Source organism: Cheilinus undulatus, linkage group 20 (assembly GCF_018320785.1).
Source record: "Cheilinus undulatus linkage group 20, ASM1832078v1, whole genome shotgun sequence".
NCBI lineage: Eukaryota > Metazoa > Chordata > Actinopteri > Labriformes > Labridae > Cheilinus > Cheilinus undulatus.
The window spans coordinates 25,992,229-26,015,247 of NC_054884.1; the positions used below are offsets into that span (position 1 = coordinate 25,992,229).

Below are 23,019 nucleotides of genomic sequence, written 5' to 3' on the forward strand. Positions count from 1 at the left end.
CGGGAAACTGTAGAGGCAAAATGGGGGTCTAGAGAAATCATTTAATCTGTTGCCAAAAGGTCACGTTTAGTAACTTGTCAGAAATAGAGGTGGTTGACATTACAATGGAGAGAATGCTTTTACCAGGCAATATACTGTTGAATCATAAAATATCAGTCTGTGTGTCATAAATCATGTTTGAATGGGAACTGTATCAGATAAAATCTCATGTTGAGAGGCCTTAGCCAAGGGCCAAGCAGGGCACTGCTGTTGAAGATAGATATGGACTGCATCAAGTGCTTAAGAATGGTTAGATTCAATTGAGTAATACTTTAACATGCCCAGCACCTTGAGCTTTTTCCTCACATATAGAAGTTAAGGACAGACAGCCCCTAGGGAAGGGGAGTCACAGGAGGATATGACATTACAGGACAACCTGGAATTGGCAGATGAGGCATCTTAGTCTGATAGAATAACGCTACAATTTTTGCGTTGACCGCGTTAATGAATAAATGATGAAGAACTTAGACATAATCGGTAGAGGATATAAAGGACTGTCACCATGTGCACAAGCTGAAATTTCTTGAATACGTTTATCTTTGCTCACACATTGGCTTAACCCAACTTCAAGCAGAAATTATGCAAAAAAAGGAAAAGTCTGGATTAAAAAATTGACTGCGTATGTTAATGCATGCAACTTACCCTTAAACATTCCAGACATTTAAGTTATTTTAAATATTTCAAAACACCAATCTAAAAATATAGAACACACAGTGAAATTACCTGTGTTAATTCAACTCCCACAGTGTTAAATTTGGCACTTTCCCTGAGTTTATATGATTCCTGCAGGTTTCAAGTTTACACTTTCACAAGTGTTAACATTTTATCTCTCTTATAGTGTTAGTTTTTAACACTCATAGTGTTTTTTTCTTTATCCATTTAAGTGCACTCCTAACGTAATATTTTGTTATTTCTTCTCACTTTTGGTGTTGAGTTAAAGCAAGGGTGTCCTTTGAGTGTGTTAAAATTAGTGAATCCAATGAAAAGTAGGTTACGATATGTTTAGTAAATATAATCTTTATTTAGACTTGAAAATCATACTTCAAACACTGAATATGTTTGAAGAAAAATAGCCACAACAAGGGCTGACAGGATAAATGACAAATCATTGTCAAGGATTTTGGGCTAGCGAACAGATTTCAGGGGGTCCTGGTCGGACCTGCCTACCACTGGAATTGCTCTGGTTAAGATGATAATGACGTTCCATGCAGCAGAGAGGGAAGACTCTGATCCACATTAAACTCCAAATGAGCAAACTAATTTACATGAAGCTGCCAAAGTTTTTAGATGGGTTGTTGATTAAAGATGATTAAAGAGATAATCAGAGGTCAAGACACAGCAGATAGCCAAGCAAAAGAGCACAATTTGTACTTCTTCTGGCCACTGTAATCCTTTTGTCTTCATCTATTGGGTTTTTTTTTAGATCGAGGTAACATTATTTAGCTTGTGTGCTCAGCACTTTACACTGTCATCTCAAACAAGCCATGAAAAAGTGTTCTTGTCAAAATGCTTGTTTACAGAATGAACATAAGCACTATCAAGTGTTGAAACACAGGCGTACAGTTGAGCAGAAGATTCTATTCTTATGTGGGCCATATTTCATTTCATTTTCAATATTTAATGCAGGCCAATAAAAAATGGCTCGCATTTGGCCCCCAGGCAATAGTTCGGACATTCCTGAGAGAGAATAAAAACATGGTTGAATATTGATACATTGCCAATAGTTTGTTGCCTCACTTTTAAAAGACGTTGCAATACAATGCATCCTTTCATAGTATGAAACAGAGACTGACTACAACATACATAGGTAGTGCTCTTGACAAAGAACAATACATTATCTTCCACTTAAAACTCTTTGTTTCTACAAACAGGAAGTCACTAGCTCAGTGGATAACTTTACTCATGGTGCAAAAGTGTCTTAACAGCAACAATTCACCAGAACCTTGAGTAAAGGAATCCCAGCAGTGATAACTGCACAACAGGCATCATCCAAAACACATCTGAACACTCTGCCCAAGGGCATGGTGGGAAAAATCTGCCCACATATCCCCTCAGAATTGAAATGACAGTGGGTGCAACTTGGATAAATTGAGTCTTTGCAGAGTTGGACTGACATTAAAATGTAAAAATAACTCGAACACTGCAGTTAAGCTCGGAGTGGAGTTAAAATGTCACTTTTTGTTTTAAAATTAACTCAAAAAATGTTTACACTGAACACTGAAGTATTAACATTCCCAAACAGAATTAAAGGTTTAATCACTTTGGGCCTTTTTTTCCTCTTTAAAGTGAAATTGTTTGTAAATGAACCCAAAAAATCAGTGGATAGGTGGTTTAAATCATGTGGAAAAGTTAGATATTTTCTAATACACTTTTGTTACAATTAAATATTTGACATGTCCTTGTTCATGATACCAGCAGGTATATTTTTAGAGCTTGCAGAAATATGCTCAATTGATTAACTCTGTATTATTCAAAACAGGCTTCTTTACAAAGACAGTTATGTGTTGGCTCTCAGAAGAAAATATTGAGTAATGAATCTGTTTTAAAAGTCTAATATGCAGAAAGCACTGCAGCAATTGGCTTAGATGTACAGTGTCTCTAATTTATTGATAGAAAGTTGCTAGTGTAGCCCACAGAACACAGCGCTGGTGCATGTTAACACGCTTAATTTCAAATCCCAATCACAGAGGATGCAACATGTAAGATTTACTTCTCCTGCACCCAATTTTTGCTTTCTTCCTGGAGATGTTGGATTGAGAAAGCAGAATAATTTAGGATGTCAGAGAAAAGTAGACATGAATGGCATAGAGTGACGGGCTGGGCAGCCTCATTGAATATTCATTTCAGCACAAGCACCTTATGAATAACTGAAAAGCTGTTGATGGACAGCATCAGTTTTGTTCATTTCACTCTCTCCAGTTTAACCAGTGTTGTATTTACGGTTATGAGTCTGCCCATGGTTTATTTTTTACACAGCTTACACGTCCACAGACACAGCCAGGCAGATAGCGTTATTGCTCGGACCTGCGGGGAATCAGAACAGCAGCGTGAAGCATCGCGTTAAATCTGTATGAGAGCTCTTGTTTCTCACTGCCCACACCCCCTGCATCTTGCTTGATTACTTTGTCAGTTTGCCGTGATGTACAGACCTGTATCAAGTCATTCAGAGAGTTAGCTCAGTTGATTTGATGCACCGTCTCAAGCTGATTTAAAGAGCTCGCCTCGTACTACCTCAGCTATATCCACCGCCTCGCCCTGTCAACCGCCCTTCATTTATTACGCCCATAGGAGCAGTTTATGATGTCAAGCAGGTCATTACTTATGACAGTGTTTAGTCAGGCTTCCTTTGCTAATAATATAAATGTTCTGGGCTAAATCACCAGTCAAGGCTCCTTGTCCTGGGAACACACTGTCCTTTCTTTTTCAAATGCTTGTTCATTTGCATCTCTTCCTGGAAGACTGTGTAATCAGCTGGCATGGCTTTGTAACCTTCATGAAATGGCTATGAGATTGATTTTTGTGGCATTTTGTGGCCAATGTTGTGTGAACAGGATTTTTATGTATTGTTCGAGATACAATAGTGAACATTGGTTTATTTTTAAGCCTTGCATGGTTAGTATATCATTTTAATTTTCAGTTTGGGTGATAACAGTTTAGATTTTCTCTCCAGCTAGAGCCTGATGCATTTAAAAGTCCTCCCTTTTGTAACTGTATGATGTGATTATCAACTTTCATCCCCTGTTTTACTTCTGCATGCACAATATTAAAGCAACTGCTCTTAATTCATGAATATTTGTTTCTCTGTAAAATTGTTCTTAAATTGCCAACATTTTAATTACAGTCTGATCCGTACATTTTATTTGCATATCTCAAACTTATTATCCCGAACAGCTAATAATGTCACAGCTGAGTTTTGTGGCAGAACAACAAACACAAACAGATCTCTTGCTCTCTCCAAGGTCCTGGAGCCTGATGAGGCCGAACATCTGTTTGACTCCCTGCTGCCAGACATGGTGCAATTAGCACTGAGAGCATCTGAGCTCTGCACCAAGGTAAGAGCCATCACTAACCAACAAGCACTGACTCACTGGTCTGTGAAACAGTAGATCACCACAGCGGGTTGATCCCAAAGGTCACGACATGTCAAATAATCTTGTGAAATGGTTGTAAAAAATGCTGAGGTCAAGGCACGTAGCCATTGATGACCATTTGTCTGGTGTTTTATAGTCCATTTGGTCATCTGGTTCTTTGGTGTGTGGATGATTAACAGCTGTGAGTGTTTGCAGCTGAAATGTCTCATTAGACAGATTTTTTGGGGTAATATTAAAATGTTTTTCTGGCTAGATGATTGTTCACTTTTAGTGCCCCGAAAAATAAAAAAATGACTGTGGGAAGCAGGCTTGTGCTAAAAATATGTGTAAACCAATAATCCTATTTTTTAATGGATGGTAATGTGTAACTAGAATAAAAAAACCAGAGTAGTCTAAAAATTGTCATTGTTTTTTTTTAGGTCTGTAGTCTTAACATTGCAAGCTTTTCTCTTAATCATTGATTGCTCATATAAATGCATAGATTATCCTAATGGAGGCCTACAGATCTTTTGTGAACAAAGAAATTGATTGTAATTATGATGGCTGATTCAAGAAGCATAAAGTGGAGCCAAATTGCTACATTTCTGCAACGTACTTCAGTATCCCCTTTGGCAAAACAAATTATTTTGACCTTCCTAAGCTGTACTTGTGTTCCTCCTCTAGCCGATACCCCTTCTCAAGGAAGGCATGAACCACTCCATCACCATGTCTCAGGAGCAGGTGGCATGTCTGCTTGCCAACGCCTTCTTCTGCACCTTCCCCCGCCGTAACTCCGGGAGGTCTGAGTACCACAACTATCCGGCCATCAACTTTGTCAGGTAATTTAGGGATACTGGAGTTTATATGTGTTAAAAGTTGCATAATCGGGCTGTAAATGATGCTTCTGTGACAACTAGCTTCATTTCCATGAGGGGGCACTACTGTATATGCATTTTTTAACAAATCATTTTGTCTTTTTGATGCATGTGAAAGCAAACATTTACACTGAAAATATACTGAAGCATGCCGTTAACAAATACAATTTTACAGCCTGAACAGACTAATTTGACAGCAACTCTTATTTAAAAGACTTTTCTTTAAAAAATAAACATTTTAAGTGTTAACTTATTTTTCTCTCTACTAGAATAAGATAATAATTATTGGTCTTTCTTATTCTACTGGGAAATAACAAACAGGAGGGCAGAAACCTTTTGAATCCCTGCAAGTTTTCAGAGATTGTCTGGCTAGTGCAGTAAAAAATCAGTCTGCAGAGCTCTGCTCAGTCATGTCCCCCATCTCTGCTGGCATCACAGTGTAATTACCTAAATGGAAGAGGGAATTAGATTAACATTGACTCAGATGGCTGCTTTTGACAATGGGGAAGGCCACTGGCTGTTTTTTTCAGGAGTATGTTACAGAGTTCAGTCATATCAGCATTTCATTCATATAAATGTTTTGCTGGGATTTAAGAGAGGTGACTCTGTCATTCTCTTAGTCCAGTGCTTGAAATGATCCTGAATCATCTGTTTGCTTTTCGCAAAGCATTAACGTCTTTCGAATATGTGCTTCATCACTCCTTCTGTTTATATATGGCAATGGTAAAGATCTGTAGCATCCAGACTCTTTTTTATCTGCAGATCCTCTTTTATCTCAGACTTCTTATTTGCATGGAGATAACAACAGTCCACTGACGGAACTTTTCTTTTCTTTAAGGTAGATTCTTAATTCAAAGTGTTGTTCACCCAACTATGTTTATTATTCCACCTCTAAGCGCCTCAGCTCAGGCAGAATCCAGGCAGCATTTACCTGTTTTCTGAAGAAAAGTTTTCTTGTGCTGTGCTGCAGGTATTCTGCTGTTATTAAAGATGTCCTATCAGATGCTTTTTAAGCACTTTACAGCTTTTCAAGTCTTTCACTGCCACTGTTCCAACTTTTTAAAAAATGTGCTGCTTGCATCAAAGTCAGACTGGTCATACAATTCCCAAACAAAATGAAAATTCTCAATTTCAGCGTTTTATATGCTGTCTTTGTGCCATTTTTCAACTGAATAAGGGGTTTTAAAGTTACGCATATCCTCACATTCTATTTACATTTGTGTCCCAATTCTTTTGGAAACAAGGATGTACATACTGTAGTCTCCTGCACACATTTCCTGACTTGCATCATGGCTTTCTGCCCTCTGGGAGGGGTATATTGATGTTATATAACTGTGTATTAATTCCCTTTTCCACACAGACCGTACTATGATATGCTGCTGAAAGCCTGCTCTTACTAGTGGCTGCTTAATGTTAAAGACTTGGCCCTGAGGACTACACAGCACACCCCTGTTTTTAGGGGCCGCACCAAAGAAAAATAGGAACCAATGCAGAAGTTGACTTCGATGAATGAGTTTCCAGCGCCTGAAGGGCTCTCAGTGCATCAAGCTTTTGTTGTTATTTCATTTCACTCTCATGAAATTTCTTTTTCTTTATTGTGGCATGGGAGGCCGGCTGCAGGGTTCTTTGTAGAGTTTTCTCGAGAGCAAGAAGTGCATTCAAACCTCCCCACTGCAAGCCCGCACCGCCAGCTTTGTGTTTGTTTTGTGTGTTATATTTCAGTGGGCTTGACCTTTTCCTCCTGAGGACTCTGAAGCTTAAAAGGGACACAGAGCTTCATAATGTATCCTCAAGGAGGGAGCCCTGTTTCCCTCTCTGTCTCTTCTTTTTGTGCGAGTGCCGTGATGTGGCACATGAGTGTGACTGTGATGGTAAGCCCGGGGCAACTCCATTGTCGAACAACGCAGGCACTCCTACATAATCGGCCGGTGACTGAATGGGAAGCTGAGAGAGAGATGGACTAATTCACATCAAAAGTTAAAGCTTGACTGAACTCACATGGCCACAGTGGAAGTCTTGTGTCTCTACAGCACTGGTTACACAAAGAGTCAGCTTTACTGGTCTCTTCTGTAGTTTTAAATCACTACTAAATCACTACTGATGAGTGGGTGGTCAGCTCTGGTGCCATGTTTAACCTGCTTGCTTAAAAAGTGTGGTTAATTTCTTGAAGATGACATAATGTGAGGTTAACAAGAACTGTGCTAAATCTCTTTCTCCTCTTGCTTTTAGACTGTTTGAGGGATCCTCATCAAGAAAGATTGAGAAGCTGAAAACCCTGATGTGCTATTTCAAAAGTATCACTGAGAAAAGTAGGGTGTTTAGATTGGTCATTGCTGAATATTTTAGAAATACTTTATTATTGACTTAGAGTAAAATACACTGTTGAAAAAATCATGATTCTTCTTTTGCTTTTCAGAGCCTACTGGACTTGTAACATTTACACGGAAGAGCTTGGATAAACCTCCAAGTTGGAAAAGGTATTGTTCAATGATTCTGTAACTAATGGTATTTTTATACATAGGCAAAACTTCTCAAAATACAGCAGAATTTTGGGGGTGAGCTACATATGTAATTTTTTTTTTTGCACTACAACTTTACTTTTTATGGCTCCTTGTCTAGTGTAAAGATAAGATGATGTGATAATCCAACCATGAAACACTGAGGAAAAATCACTGCGAGTAAGCAGGAGGGGGTAGATAGCATAAAGACTGACAATGCACATCATGAAGCTGTTTCATTTTATACCATCAAAGCCACCTGTAAGGGGGAAAAGGGGAGAGCTCATCCAGGAGGTCACAAAAGACCCCAGAACAACATATATAGACCTGCAGGCCTCACTTAACTTAAATAAGGTCAGTGTCCATGATTAAACAATAAGAAAGAGACTGTGCAGAAATGGCATCCATGGCCTTGAACAGGCCGATCATGCTTGAAAACCCTTCAATGTGGCTTAATTAAAACAATTATGCAAAGAAGAGAGGGCCAGGATTCCTCCACAGCATTTTGAAAGACTCATTGGCAACTCTTGCAAATGCTTGCTTGCAGCTGTTGCCGCAAAGGGTGATACAACCTGTTATTAGGTGTAGGGGGAAATTCGCATAGGGCCAGGGAGATTTGAATGGCTTTTTCCCTAAATTAAGGAAATCACCATTTTAAAAGGATGTATTTCAGTCACACACACTCTCATCCTACATTTTACCATTTTATTGCAAAATGGATATACAGTTTTACTTGGTGGGTGCAACAAACTATAAAGGAGGTGGCAGGGGTGGGGGAGGTTAAGCTCTGCCAGTAGCAGTGGCAACAGCACCATGATGCATCAGCATTATTGCAAACAGGGATTAGTGAGAAGTACATCATGTTTAAAGACACTGCTGTGTTGACAAAAAGAGCTGTGATTGGCTGTGGGAGTGGGAGGTGATATTTGGGATCAGCTATCTGTCAGCTGATCACGGTTGGGCATATGACTACCCTGTCCTGCATGTACCAACGCTGAGCTTGATTTTGTATTTACTCATGTAATCTTTGTCTAATAATAGATTTGTTTGATGATCGGAAACATTTACAGTCATGGACTGTACAATTTTGTTCGGCCTATATTTTGAGTTTTGTGTGAAATTATGTCAACTTTGGCTTTTTCCTCTGCTTTTTTGTGTTGTTTTAAAGCACATAAAGGAAACTAGAAAAGCACTCAGAGAGCGCAGACCTCCACCATTAGCCCTATCTCCCAATAGTGAAGACTCCTTTAAAAACATTCCTGGATCCAGATGGTGATCCAGATCACTCCCAAAATCTAATTTGCTGATTACTCCCTCCCCGGTGGGGTGGAGACACGGTGAGGCAAAGCATTGGCTTCGCTACGTGTGGAAGTCATGGCAGAGGGTGAATATTCCTCTATTCCTCCAAGCATTGTGAGTATTCTTGCTACAATTCGCGGTATTTCTCTCTGTTACGCTCCGACTCGTCTCTCTATAAACTCCAAAACTTTGAATAAGTTACTTTGTCCGCCATCTCCTGGTGTAAAGTGGTAACAGCACAGACCTCTGCCATTAGCCCTATCTCCCAATAGTACAGAATCCTTTAAAAAATGGATCCAGACGGTGATTCCAAAGATCACTCCCAAAATCTAATCAGTTCTTCCTTAAATTTTAGGGGTGCCAATACTTTTGTCCATGACTGTATGTGCAACAGTTCTGCAAAAAAATAAGACATAAGGAAGGGAATAAAGACTTTTTCCACAGCACTGTAGTTTTGCTATAAATGCAAAAGCTGTTATTATGTCATTGGATGGCATTGATTCGCCCACCATTTCTGTGTCCTGGCTTCTGAGACCTCCCACCCACCCACAAGACTGATCTGACAAAAAGTCTTACATTGTGAGTTGAACAATGCAAGACAACTTTGCAAGATTTCAGAGGCCGCCTGCCCTGAAAATTTCAGGTGTGCTTGTTTAAAAAAAAAAAAAAAAAAAGAAAAGAAAAGAGTTAGGAGTATTATGGTTAGCTTTATTTTTGACTTTGTAGTGGACTTCACTTATTTCTGCTGCTCTACTAAATCGTGGAAACTTTTGGGTTGCAAGCAAAGAGGGATAACCTCAGAAATAATCAATAATTGTGGAACGCTTCATTATTTTTCTTTCAGCTCGCAAACTTCACTCACAAAGCTCCACATAACGTGTGAAGGGACCATTGAAGATGATGGTTATGGAATGCTTCAGGTAAGATGAAAAAGAGATGTAAACCAGCATTACACTATAGTCTGATTTAGAGGTGAGTTACCTGGCAAAATCTTCTTCTTTTGCCTGAGGGGGCTCTTAGTTTGAGAAATACTCCTCCCTTTTCCTGCTTCCCCTCCCCCTCCATCCTCTCTCTTGTAGTCAGACATTGAACCTCCTTGTTCTGGAGCATTTCACCCAGAATGCTTACTGCTGCTGAAAAGGCCTTTGAGGGGAGCCTGTGACACGTCGCAGGGAGTGTGCACTGGGACTGGGGTCGAGGCCTCTGAGCCTCCTCTGCTCTCCGAGTCGGCAGCGCTTCCTGTGCACTGTCAGGACGGCCCGCTCTTCCTTTCACCTTTTGTTTGCCTCTGGTTGCCACAAGCTGACAGTTGATGTGCACACATGACCAGCTCCGGGGGCTCGCCGTGGCCCCGGGATTGATGGATGCTCTGCTGGGGTGGGGGGTTGGTGTTGACAGCCTGTCAAAGCAGACTTTAGAGGCTGGCTCGCTGTCCCAGAGTTGAGTGACCAGTTTGGGGAGATGTGCTGCTCACCCCTTTGCAGCTTCTTCCTGGGGTTGAGACAGGGTTGCTTGGAGCCGTCTACAGGCCAATGAGCAACAACTGTCAGTCCTGAAATTGAATTATATGTTCCCCATGACTGCGCTCTGACTTAAACAATGAATTGTCATTCCTGAAAAAATGTGGGATCAGTGCTGTCTTTTGAATCATAAAAAGACTCAGATAAACAAGTAAATCAGTGTCACCAATAGAACTGCCCAAAAACCGGGACGAAGAGCAGGAAAACAGATCACAGGCATCAGTCAGCAGTCAATTTAGCAGCATGTTATGACTGGGAGGCATGTTTACTTTGGACTGCAGGACTGCTCTCCTTTTTTTGAAATCCGCCACTGGCACCAGCACACCTAAGTGCTGCTCCAAGGGAGAGCTCATATTGGCAAGGGGGACAGATGTCTGAGTAATGCGAGCACCTCAGGCCACCTTCAGGATCAGCTTGTGAAAGATTCTTTCGGAAATAAAAACAGAAAGGTTCGAAAGACTTCCATTAGTTGTTTTACCAGTGTTGAACAAGTTTGGGGAACTGCACCTATCACAGGATTTCCTACATGCTGTCACCTGTTTGTGCTTCTTGCATTAAAGTGAATATTGCACAGAAACGCATGTGTTAATTTGAAGCTCTCATTTGCAGGTGGATTTTGCCAATCAGTTTGTTGGAGGAGGAGTCACCAGTTCAGGTTTAGTGCAAGAGGAAATCCGTTTCCTGATCAACCCTGAGCTTATCGTTTCTCGCCTCTTCACTGAAGCCCTGGATGATAACGAATGTCTGATCATCACAGGTCAGTGATCAAAAATCTCCCACACTGTGCTTCACAATAACTCACACTGAAGGGAGTCGACTTTTTCAATTTGTCATGATTTTGCCCATTGATCCTGAGCCGATCAATAAAGCCCTGGGTTCACTTTTCTCATGCTTGACCTGAAATCCACCAGAAGAAACATAACGACCGTTTCCAGTCACACCCAGCATGAAGTACACACTGCACACCTTCAATTTACCCCATCCTGGCTCAGCAAGCGGCTGAGGGATGTTTGTTGCAATTGCTCTGTTTTCTGTATTTGTCCGTGTCACATGCCGCCTTTTGATTGGCTGCAAAGGGGAGAGTGGCAGTATCAGTCGGGAGTTTGAGATTGGGCTGTCCTGATTGCTCTGTTGTGTCTTTCTGTTGAGTAATTCCCACTGACTCTGCCTCAGTATTGAGTGGTTACAAACAAACAAGGTCAGGACAGGCTGGTAGACCCGATAAAAAGAGTCAGACATCAGGAGGAGTCTCAGCAGGAGGCTGATAGCTCCTGTCTGCTTTTTAGTCTTTTTTTAAATCAGTCTGTCACTGATTGTTGATACTGTTTTAGCTGTGAAACTGTGTTTGCTAACAAGATTTATTGCAAAACTTATGTTCATTTATACATCAGTACAAAGTCTAACCTGAAAGATTTCCAATAAAATCTGTTTTTTTTTTTTCATTCTGCAACAACAGAAAGATGGAAATTTAGCTGATTTAAAACCTTGTCTTCATCTATCAGAATACTTTTACCCTGTCAGTAATGGATGGCTGTTAAATATTTCTTGACAAGAATCATGGCAACACCAACTGAAATAGATGTAGTAGGCCCTATATCATGTATGTAAATTTGGTCTGTGAAAACACTAAAAAATTTAATTGCAATTAATCTCAGATTATCTGTAGTCAATTGCAATCAATCTCACCCTTTTTATTGCTTGTCTTAAACTAAGGGTGACAGACTTTCTGATTGAAGATTATAACATGAATTTATCCACAGAATAAGGGACTTGTTATGGGTTGAAAAGGAAGTAAGAGATCATTAAAAAGGTATAGATGACTTTTTACTTTTCCACTCAGCTGTCTGTGAGTATTTCATAAGTGAAATAAAACATTAAGGAGCAGTGGTGGACTGATTTTACATTACTGTGGCTGCAGGTAGATGCTGATGTGTCTTAACCAAATTGTGTTAAAAGGGAATACAGAATTAGATGAACCGTGATTTAAAACAGTATGTGCATTAATTTTGGACCTTGATAAATCGCAATTAACTCAATTAATCTTGGCAGCCCTAAGTTATGCACGCCACATGTTTACAATGTTTTTATTTTAATTTTTATTTTATTTTGTATCTTTAGTCTTAACAAAGCAGCAGCCTCTGTTGCTGGAAAAAAGTCATTGCTGAAATGCAATAATGCAGTTCCTCGGCATGTTCCCTTATGGTTGGTAAAAAACAAGCAATCCCCACTGAGCCCCATATAAAAATACAAGTTTCAACAGCAGACATAAACAGGTTAGTAACCCATTGCAAAAAAACAACAACAACCACATTTCCTTACTTGTAAAAACTATGGGAAGGGGTTTAAAAACTCATACATTTTGATAATGTTATTGCATAATTATGGCAAAATCCAGAATATAGACAAAACATTTTTGAGGGGTTTTGCAGAGGTATAAAAAAAAGTTTAAACTGTCTTCCTGCATTACGACTTTCCCCTGTCCACAGCATAGCCCACAATGTGCATTCCTGTGCAGCTGTAGCATTTGTTTTCATCTTGTGGAGTTTGCAACCCTGCTGCCTAACGGTTCGGTACCAGAGCTCTCTGGTCTTTTGTAAGTACAGATGCACAGCCTGCAAGTTGTGCTGCTCACCTTCACTGGTAACCTGTTTTCTTTAGGTACTTTCTTTAGATGCAGGGTTATGAGGGAGAAAAGCTGCTAAAAAGTGCTGCTGCTAGTCTGGACTGTGTCCCTGTATTTTTCAGTACACCTTGAGCAGGTAAGCAGCTGCTTTTAGTACCCTGTGTCACAGCCTTTTATACTGATTTACTAGTATATGGGAGGCAGCCTATATTAAAGGTGTTTTATACCTCACATTTAGAGATGTGGCTCATTTGACTGACAGGTGGGCAGGTTGTATCCTAGATAGCTACAGACTTGCCTTAGCTGTAGCTCTTTGCCTTTTTGGAGACTGAGTAAAAGTTTGGTGGGTTTGCCAGTAGAGTCCTCTATGGTGACCCCATTGTTGGGCCTTTTAACGCCTCTTCAGAAACCAATGGGTGAGATGTTTCACCCATATTTTGCACAGTATATGGGTTTACCTTCTCTGCTCCACTTGTTTTAGCAATGCAAGCTAAGAATAAAGCAGGAAATCTAAGCAAAAATGGCACGTACGTACCGTCTACTATATCAGTCTACACCATAACAGATTTTGCACATTGAAAACAAATGGATTCAGGTCCTTTTTTGTATCGGAAAGATAAAGGTGACTGAACATGGAAGTATCATCATTTATTTTCTTGTATTAGCTTAAAGCAACTGTAACCATAACTTCCATACAAGGAATGGACAAAAATGGCCAACGTGTTGCTCTACAGCCCCTTTAAACTCTTTAGGATGATGCTACATTTTTCTAACTGCCTGTATGCAACCTGTTCATCACATACTGTGAGTTGTGCAGCCTTAACGTTACATAACTGGTAGGTTGGATTCATACCAGAAGTGAGGCAGTACAGCCTCCACCCTCGTGCTCAGCAATCATACCAATGCATCAGGTCCTCCCGCTTTGGCGGAGTCACCTTCAGCCTTCTTGCTGGCCATCCCTCTCTTGCCGCCACTTACGCCACTTAACTTTATTACGAAGGCCCAGAATTAATTATAGCTGGAAGACCTGCCCAAGACCTGCTCCACTAATGGACTCTTCCATTCCATCATCTTTATTAAACCATGTCTGTATCCTCTGTTTCCCCTCGTTGTAAAAGTCCAAGCCTTAGCCGCATTGTGGCCATGTGGTAAATCATATTCCCCTGTGATGCGTTTTGGCATACAGTAGGGAAGCTAATGGATCTTACCTCTGCACTGAAATTTGTAGAAGTGCCCAGGCCTAATTGAATTTCCTTTGATTGCTTGATATCTTGCAGCCATTGGGGCGGTCAAAAGTATAAATAGTACAAGGGGAAGCCATTTATTCATTAATAGCAGTACTGACCAGAAAGAGCAGTGCAAGCTTTCATGCCAATATAAGAATTTTTTCTGAGTATTTTTGATAGAATTATCAGTAAGATTGATGCTGGAGAGAAGTCCTCAGAGACACCAGTGGCTGCCTTAAGGATGACGTCTTCCACACCCTGTTTTAACAACAGGCTACTTGATTTCACTCTTATATACACAACACTATTTGTAATAGCTTAGTTGCATTCTGTCTGTTTTAATGCAGATGTCTTTAATTGTTCACTTATTCTCTGATATGGCAATGAGATGCTCCTCTGACCTTTATCAGCCCTAGTCCAGCACAAATATGAGACACTTTGTTTTGATGTATTTACACATGAAAGAGACAACCTTTAGAATCATTGTGGGCAAAACCCATTTATGTTTATGTAACCTTTTTGTTCAGAAATAACTTCCAATGATCAGTTTAATCTTTTGCCAGCCAAGATTGATCTTATGCCTGATAAAAAGGCATGAAAAATAATTGTATTAGTATAAACTGTTCCTTTCAAACACAAAGAAGGCTTATCTGAGAGCATGATATTTTAGAAGGACAGCAAAAGTTCAAGTGAACATAAAAGTAAGGATACCAATTTTTAGCAGCAAGATATCAGTTTCTGCAGGTAGTAGCTGAAAAAAAGTTAAATTTTTAATATTGGCAAAAACTAACAGAGGTGTATGGGGAGCACTGCGTGTGAGAACGTGTGTTTGAATGGCACAAAAGATTTTGTGAAGGCAGAGTGGATGTCCAAGACAATGAACATCCTGGGCTCCCATGCATATCAAAAACTCTTGAAACATTGAACATATTGTTGGAAATGTGTCATTCCTGACCTCATTTCATATCCTGCTAACAAATGATAGCCATGTTAAATACATTTACAATATCACTGAACACATGTAACAATGTCACTATTTCATTGTTACAATGCCATTTAGCGGACACTTTTATCCAAAACGACGTACATCTGAGACATGGTGTTCATGGTGGTAAGGGTCTTGCCCGAGGGTCCAAAGTGGATACAGTATGAAGCAGTGATTCTCAACTACATCCCCTCTCTCGATGATAACTATTTTCATGAAATCTTGAAAAATTACTTAATTATCTTGGCAAAAGCAGCTTTTTTAATGCAATAAAAGGAGATAAATGGGTCTAAATTTTAATAAAACATTTACCCAGTATCACAATAAAACAGAGTAAAATTAAAGGTATGGATGCATATTCTTTGCCACCATTGGTTTTCCAGACATGAATATGTGACCCAGGAAAAACTTCTCTGCGACCCATTTTTGGGTCCCAGCCCACCAATGGATCCAAAGTAGCGAACCTTTTGATTAATTATCTTTATCGATTATCAGTAAAATAAAAAGCAGACACAACACCCAACCAAATACCAAGTATCGGCTTAAATAATCAGTCGATCCCAATCTTTGCATGACCATTGCAAAGATGTAACCCTTTTTTATCCCATTATGGTGATATTAGCATGACAGCTTTCCACTGTAGAAGCAAATCTTCAGGTAGCACCCAGATTAGTCCAAATCATAGATATCTCTATTTGTCCAGCAGCTGCAGATTAAAAACAGGTTTTCTGTATTAGCAGCAACTTCATATCTTCATATCTTCAGTTAGTTTTTTGTTGTTGTCATGCTGCTTGGGAATCAACCATGACTTCTGGTGAAATTATGTAGTGCTTCATAAAACCCTGTGCTCCAGTGCTCTTGTGTTTTGTTTTAATGCTGATTATTAGACTGTCGAGTGGAGTGCGCTCTAGAGATTCCCTCCCCCATGTGCACTGTCTTATAACAGTCCACCAAGGACCCACCACTAATCACTTGGTTTATTCACTTTGCAGCATGAAGCATCTCAGCGAGTGCTCTCAACAGCCAGGTACTAATGAGCGCTAATGAATGGGAAGTTAATTTGTGGCCTCATTTGTTTGACTGTGCTGTTACCTCCCTGCTCTCGGCTTCCCCCTTTATGGGTGGTGAGTGCTCCCTTGTGGGCTGCTGGTCAGCCACTGCTGCTCATTGTTTTAATGGGGGGGTACAGTAAGTTGACCTTCTTGTTGTTAGACAGATGATTGTGATTCATTTGCTTAATATCTGGCAGAAATACAAAAGACCAAGGCCCCTTTTAAAATACTTTTGTTATTGTAGTGAACAATTAAAGCAGGTTTTATTTGTTTCAGTCTGCAAATTTCTCACAGAGTCGTTTTAATTGTTATGTGAAGGTGTTCTTACAGTATAAATATAGACTGTTGTTTCTGTATTTTTTACTTATTTTTACAGTTTGTGAAATGAAATCAGTGTGTGTATGATAGCTACATCAGAGAGTAGTCGAAACGCAAATTTAAAGCAGTGGAAGTTTATTTTTAAAGCACTATTCATTAAGGGTGTAAAGGTACACGTATGAAAAAATATTTATTAATATTTTCATTCATTGAAGACCTTTTGGAGGAAGATTGTGCACTATTAATAATTTAAATGTAATTTATTCAGACTATTTATTTTGATATAATTTAATTACAAAAAAATGTTATCTATTCGCTTTAATTACCGTACCGAAAACGTACTGAACCGTGACTTCAAAACCAAGGTACGTATGGAAACAAAATTTTTCCATACTGTTACACCCCTACTATTCATACACAGAGCAATTCAAAGTGCTCAAGCTACATGGGGATTTGAAATCTTTTTGTTTCTTCCCTTAAACTCTGTTGCTGTATTTTTTTTTTTTTAGCTAAGCTGAAAGTATTTTTGTGCTGACCTTGTTTAAAATCAAAATAATGTATTAGTGCTTGAGGGTAATGTGTAATCAGTGCCTCTGTTTGTTTTCAACAGGTACACAACAGTACAGTAAATACACAGGCTATGCTCAGACCTACAAATGGAATGGCAGCCACCAGGACACAACCCCAAGGTATTTACAACACTCTGAAATGTTTAATGTTGAAATGGCTAATTTATTGTTTGACCCATGGTTTGCTGCTATGCTTAGCCATGCTAGTGGCTACAGGAGGGCAGTATGGTCCAGCTTCGAGTATCACAAAACCTTTGGATGGATGAGATAATATGACTTAAGATGGACTGAGATCAAATACGATACAGTAAGATGAAGTAGGATATGATACTATAAAAAGATTATATAAGATAAGACAGGATGAGATGAATACTTAAAAGTATTTTAACCCTAGCTTAATTAAGCTCTATTTATATGTGAATTTTGTATTGATTTTATTGGATGGCACTTCGCTCTCTTTTTATGCCCTGATTGATGGAACCTGCAAAACTTTAACCTCTTATCCTAGTATTGTTTATATCAGTGGTTCTCAACTTGTGGGGCGGGACCCAAAAGTGGGTTGCGTAGCAGTTTTCAGCAGGAATATGTGCCTGGAAAGAAACAGTGGCAGGAGTCTACCATATTGTTTATTTTACTCAGTTTTAATGTGATAGTGGGAAAATGTAAATGTTTTATCGATATTCCAACTGCTCCTTTTCTTGCAATAAAAGAGCTGTTTTGACCATGTTAATGAAGTCATTTTTCAAGATCTCTGAAAAATTGGCTAAAATGTGCACGTTGTGGGGAAAGGGGGGTGTAAAACACGAGTTTTGTCCTGTCTTTTGTTCCTGTCATAAATTCTGTTCCATCCATGATCTTTAGTGCAACAACTTTATTTATTTAAACGTGCATTGTTGAAAATTTTTGGAAATTTGGGTCACGGTTTGTCATCAAACAATTTTGGTGGGTCTTGAGGCTAGACCAGTAAAGAACCACTGGTTGTAATCTTGCAAATAAAATAACCTGAACCTGATACGATACAATTAAATCTGATTTGATAGATGATGCAATATGATAAGAGGATGAAATAAGATAAGATGAAATAAGACATGCTGAGATCAAATAGAACAAGATATGATTTGTTAGGATATGACAGGATACAAAACAATACGGTACAATATGATTCGATTGAATTTAGTATGATATACAATACAATAAGAAGATGAAATAAAATATGATGAGATATAAACAGTCGAAGAATATCTGGTTTGTTATAATACAGAAGGATATGATAGAATATGATACGGTACAGTATGATAATATATGATATGATATAGTACAATATGATACAAAACAATATGATACCATACAGTATGGTACGATACAATTCAATACGATATTAAACTATAAGAAGATGATATAAAGTAAGATGAGATAAAACAGGATGAGATAAAATACGAAACAAGAAGATATGATTTGATAGGATACAGTAGGATTAGATAAAATAAGGTATGATACTTAACAATATGATATAATACAATATGATACGGTACAGTATGATACAATATGATATGATATGGCAGAGTACAATACTGTATGGCAGTGATCATCAACTGGAGGCCCAGGGGCCACATCAGGCCCCCCATGGCATCCCATGTGGCCCCTGGAGGATAATTAAATTTAGAAAATTTGAGAGGGAAGAAAATATGGCACACTGTAACCTTTTTTCTTAAAGTTTAAATAAAACCCTCAACTTGGCAAGTTTTCAAACAAGAAGCTATTAGATATTGTATTTCTGTAGTTTGGCATGGTAGAAAAATAGTTATAATTCCTATCTTGATTAAAGCTGCATTTTTTAAGGCTCTTTGAGAGTGCAGTTTTCCTCTTTGAGGATCTACACAAAAGATCTGTTTCCTGCACGTGTATTTGACCAATCAAGACACAGCTTATTAGCATCAAGCTCAGTGATAGACATCAAGAGGGCTCCAGTAATATGTAGCTAAAATATCTCAATTGCTCTCTTGTGGCTGGCTTCAGTACAGGTGTTAAGTATGTAATAGTGATATTGCCTCACTTTGAAAAGCTAAAAGTTCCACTTATTTTTAAAATAAAAAATATTTTTTACAAGACTATGTTTATTGACTTTAATATTGAATTTAGTTTAGTTTATTTCAATTTTCCAGCCCCCACAGTGTCTGTCAAGAAAATGTTGGCCTTTGTGTAAATGGAGTTGATGACCGCTGCTGTACAGGAAGATTTAGTAAGATATAATAAGGTAAAATACGATAAGATGCAATATGATGCCACACTTTACAATATATGAAATGATACTACAAGATATGATACAATAAGAATATGAAATGAAATAATATAAGATAATGTAAATAAGATGACCTTTACTCATCCCCAGGTTGGAAATTCAGGTGTTGCAGCATTATAAAGACAACAATAGAAAACAGAGTGCATAAAGGATTAAAGCAATAGGAGGTATATACAGATGGTAGGAGTTAATTGAATGCCATATTTGAAGTATGTCTTGAAGCAGGCTTTCTGTCAGTTATTCTGAAGTTTAATTGTTCTATTTGTGGCATGGATGTATCTCTGACAGATTCTTACCCTCTTGACAAAAACACTGTAGTTGCTTTGTTTTGAATATCTTGTTCTCCTTTGACTTCTTTCAGAGATAGCTGGCAGAGAAGATGCACAGAGATCGTTGCCATTGATGCGCTGCAGTTCAAGAGCTTTCTTGGACAGTTCCATCCACAGAGAATCAACCGGGAACTCAATAAGGTTCTTTTTCTCTTTAAATCTGCATTTTCTGCCTGTTTTACCGAAGTGTGTTTAATCCTTTCTCATATCGCTCTGCTAATCTTTTTGCTCAGGAGAACTCATGTGCGCCCTTTGGGTTATGTTTTGATCAAAGTGCAGTTTTGATTGAAACACCTTAAAGCAAAACAAAACATATCAGTCAGTGTACAGTGTTGGTGACTGCTGGTGTTTGATTGTTTGTATAATTATTGGAAGTATGTGGGCAGTCCCCTACATTCTTTGACGTCAGGTTTTGATCTCCCACTTTTATCTCTTTTAATCAAGAATATAATGTTTTCTCTGTGACATTTAACTTTAGTGTTTAGTTTACACAGTTTTAATGACGTTAATGTTCATTTAGTTGATTATTGAAAACCTCTTCAGCTAAAATGTCAGCTGATAAAACAATTGACTCATGTTCAATTTTCTGGGTGTAAATATGTGAATTACAACTAAGTGTTACATAATTTAAACTAATGGGTTGTCATCTTTAAAGAGCAAACTTCTTCCTATATTTTAGTGATTATAACCAACATTATTAAACGTAATTTCTGCAGAACTTTCAAGTAGGAATCATGCTCAATCACCCCAGTCAGACTTTTCCATTCATAATGGCAAATCAAGATGTTGATGTCAAGTCTGCCGTCAAAAAGCACAATGATTTTGACAGCTCTGACATGAGTGTGAGGAATGCACCAACATGGAGATCAATCCAGTTTTTCAAATATTGTTTGGCCAAACGTCACGTCTGCCCTTTCAGAGGAAGAATTTATGACTGGTCATCTGGGAGGATGGGCGAACACCATTCATTTCCACATCTCATGTTAACGTCCTGTTTGAGAATTAATGTCCACACAACCTCCAGGTCTTTCATTTAAAATCTTGTGCTTTCAAAATGTATTTCTCATGTCACATCAAACCCATCTGATATGTTGTCGTGTCTTGTTCATGCCTTGGAGTTTAGTCTGTATCATGCCATTATTTATATGTAAAAACACCCTGCACCAATTTCACACCAATTGCAATTCAATTGAGAGAAAATGTGTGAGATGACAAAGAGCTACCAAATGACGCAATGTTAAAAATGTCTGCTCAGCCAGGAAAACCACCCTTCATGTGTACATGCATTGAATGATGTGTCAAGCACAGACCTGAAGGCAAATGGAATTACTCTGTTACCCTGTGTGTTTCATTTCTGTGTGATAGCATGGAGACGTTCTGTCGACCTCCTTCTTATAAAACATACCACTGATCTGGAACAATAAGGTGATCTCAAGACCTGAGGCCCCCTTTATGTCCCAGATGACACATCATTTCCTTTTCACTTGAGAAGCCTGGTTATATGGTTGACAACTTAATGTTTTATCATATGAAGTAAACCTGGTTCATTCACAATTTTGATGACAGAGGGGCTTTGCTTATTGTTGGGAAGATGCAGTATCTGTTTTCCTTCCCCATTTTGCAGCCTAGTGTAATGTACATTTGGTTTCTGCCAGTTAAAACCCTGAGAAATTCACACATCTGAATTAACTACCAATCCCTTTTGTCACTGTAAAAATGTCTTTAAGAAGAAAAACAAAAAAGACGGTCCTTTGGCCAATACCAAACAAGTCATTTTTGACTACGTGAAGAAAATTTTATGTTGTTAGACACAGTAAATATGGCTCTGTTTTTTTGTACTTACTGACAATAATGTCTTAATTTTGATAAGACCTCCACTGTGGAGTGATAGGATAGGACCAAAAATCTGTAGCTAGCTACATAGAGTCATATGCACACGCTTTAGGTATATAGAGTGCTAAGGAAACATCAAGAGGTAGATGTGCCACAACCAAGGGCTGGAGAGAGGGCGGCCAGAGTCAAGAACAGTACTTGTCGACATACACGTGCCAGTTGGCAGCTAAGGCCAAGCTCGACGGCATCTCTTTTGTTTGGGCCTTTACACCCCAGGTAATACACCCTGAGACTGCAGCTGGTCTACAGGCCTTTGGGACATCCACAGCACAACCAGGGGCTTGTGGCAAACCCACTTCTCTGACAGTACTCTGGGCCAGTGTTTACCAAAATTTTTTTCTGATACAGGCCATCCTGACCCAACAATTTCTTTTCCCATACTCTATTGCTTATCAAGTCTGCCTTGTGCACCATCCACAGATGGTTGGTTGAGCTAATGGCTGATGCTTGGATAACATTAATTCCAGGCTAAGTCTTGTCTGACTTGGTGCTTTCTAGCCTGGAAGAAGTCACTAAACCTCCATCACATAGGCTCTCTTTGCAGGCTCAACCCCTTGGGCCTTCAGTGGCTGTCTGGTCTGGAAGAATGAGGGGGGTTTTTAAGCTTGTAACTTTGGCTCTTTTGCCATCCAGTGGCTGGTAGAGCTTTGTGTTGTGTTTTATTTTGGTGGAGAGGGTAAGTATTAAAGAGTTAGTATTACATTAAATACTGTATGGAAGATATTCTGAAAACTTAATTGACGACCCCAAAAGAAACTCCAGCAACCCAGCTGTGGGTCCCAACCCAGGCATTGGGAAGGAGTTCCCTAGCTCATGCTTACTCACCATATCCACTCCTTACCCTGGCCTAAGGTTGTGGACTTTATTATTTTTTCAACAGATTTTTTCCTCATGCCCTTGGTAATATGTAAGTGTATGTTGTGGCAATTGTCTTTCCCACCTGATAATGCCCTCACAGGCCTATTTGCACACATCTACGCCTCAGTGTTTTACCTCAACATGCCTAAAATTTATACACAGCACTGTATGTTAGAACTTTGTTTTGGATTCCTTTCCCTCAAGTACATCCCACTAAGATACACCTTTAATGACATAATTTTAGCTGAAAAAAGCAGCAATACTATCACTGTTATTTTAATGACTGATAGCTAAAAATGTACTAAAGCTTTATTTAAAAACACCAGATCTACAGTCATATTTTAACTTGGAACTGCCATGGGAGAGAGTGGTGGAGCCCCGTCTAACTTGCTGTTTATTTCTGAAGCAGTGTGACTATGTGAAGGACTTTGCTTGCATTTTTGATGACTATTAAGATATTTCCCAGATATCAGTGTTGTTTGGATTTTACCAGTCTCATTTCAAAGTTGAAGAGTTGGTATCATAACAACTTTGATCTGCTGTTGGAGGCACTGTTGCTTTACCCT

At 39.0% G+C, this 23,019-nt stretch overlaps 1 protein-coding gene across 1 annotated transcript in view; it reads left to right on the forward strand.

The window, feature by feature from the left end:
- Positions 1–23,019, forward strand: part of LOC121528612 (poly(ADP-ribose) glycohydrolase) — a 30,304-nt gene that overhangs the window by 5,499 nt on the left and 1,786 nt on the right. Inside the window, exons 8-15 of the mRNA XM_041816128.1 lie at positions 3,999–4,091; positions 4,794–4,948; positions 7,214–7,293; positions 7,401–7,461; positions 9,626–9,701; positions 10,911–11,058; positions 17,116–17,194; positions 19,735–19,843. Of these exons, the coding sequence (XP_041672062.1) occupies positions 3,999–4,091; positions 4,794–4,948; positions 7,214–7,293; positions 7,401–7,461; positions 9,626–9,701; positions 10,911–11,058; positions 17,116–17,194; positions 19,735–19,843 (801 nt within the window). The remainder of the gene's footprint in view (positions 1–3,998; positions 4,092–4,793; positions 4,949–7,213; positions 7,294–7,400; positions 7,462–9,625; positions 9,702–10,910; positions 11,059–17,115; positions 17,195–19,734; positions 19,844–23,019) is intronic.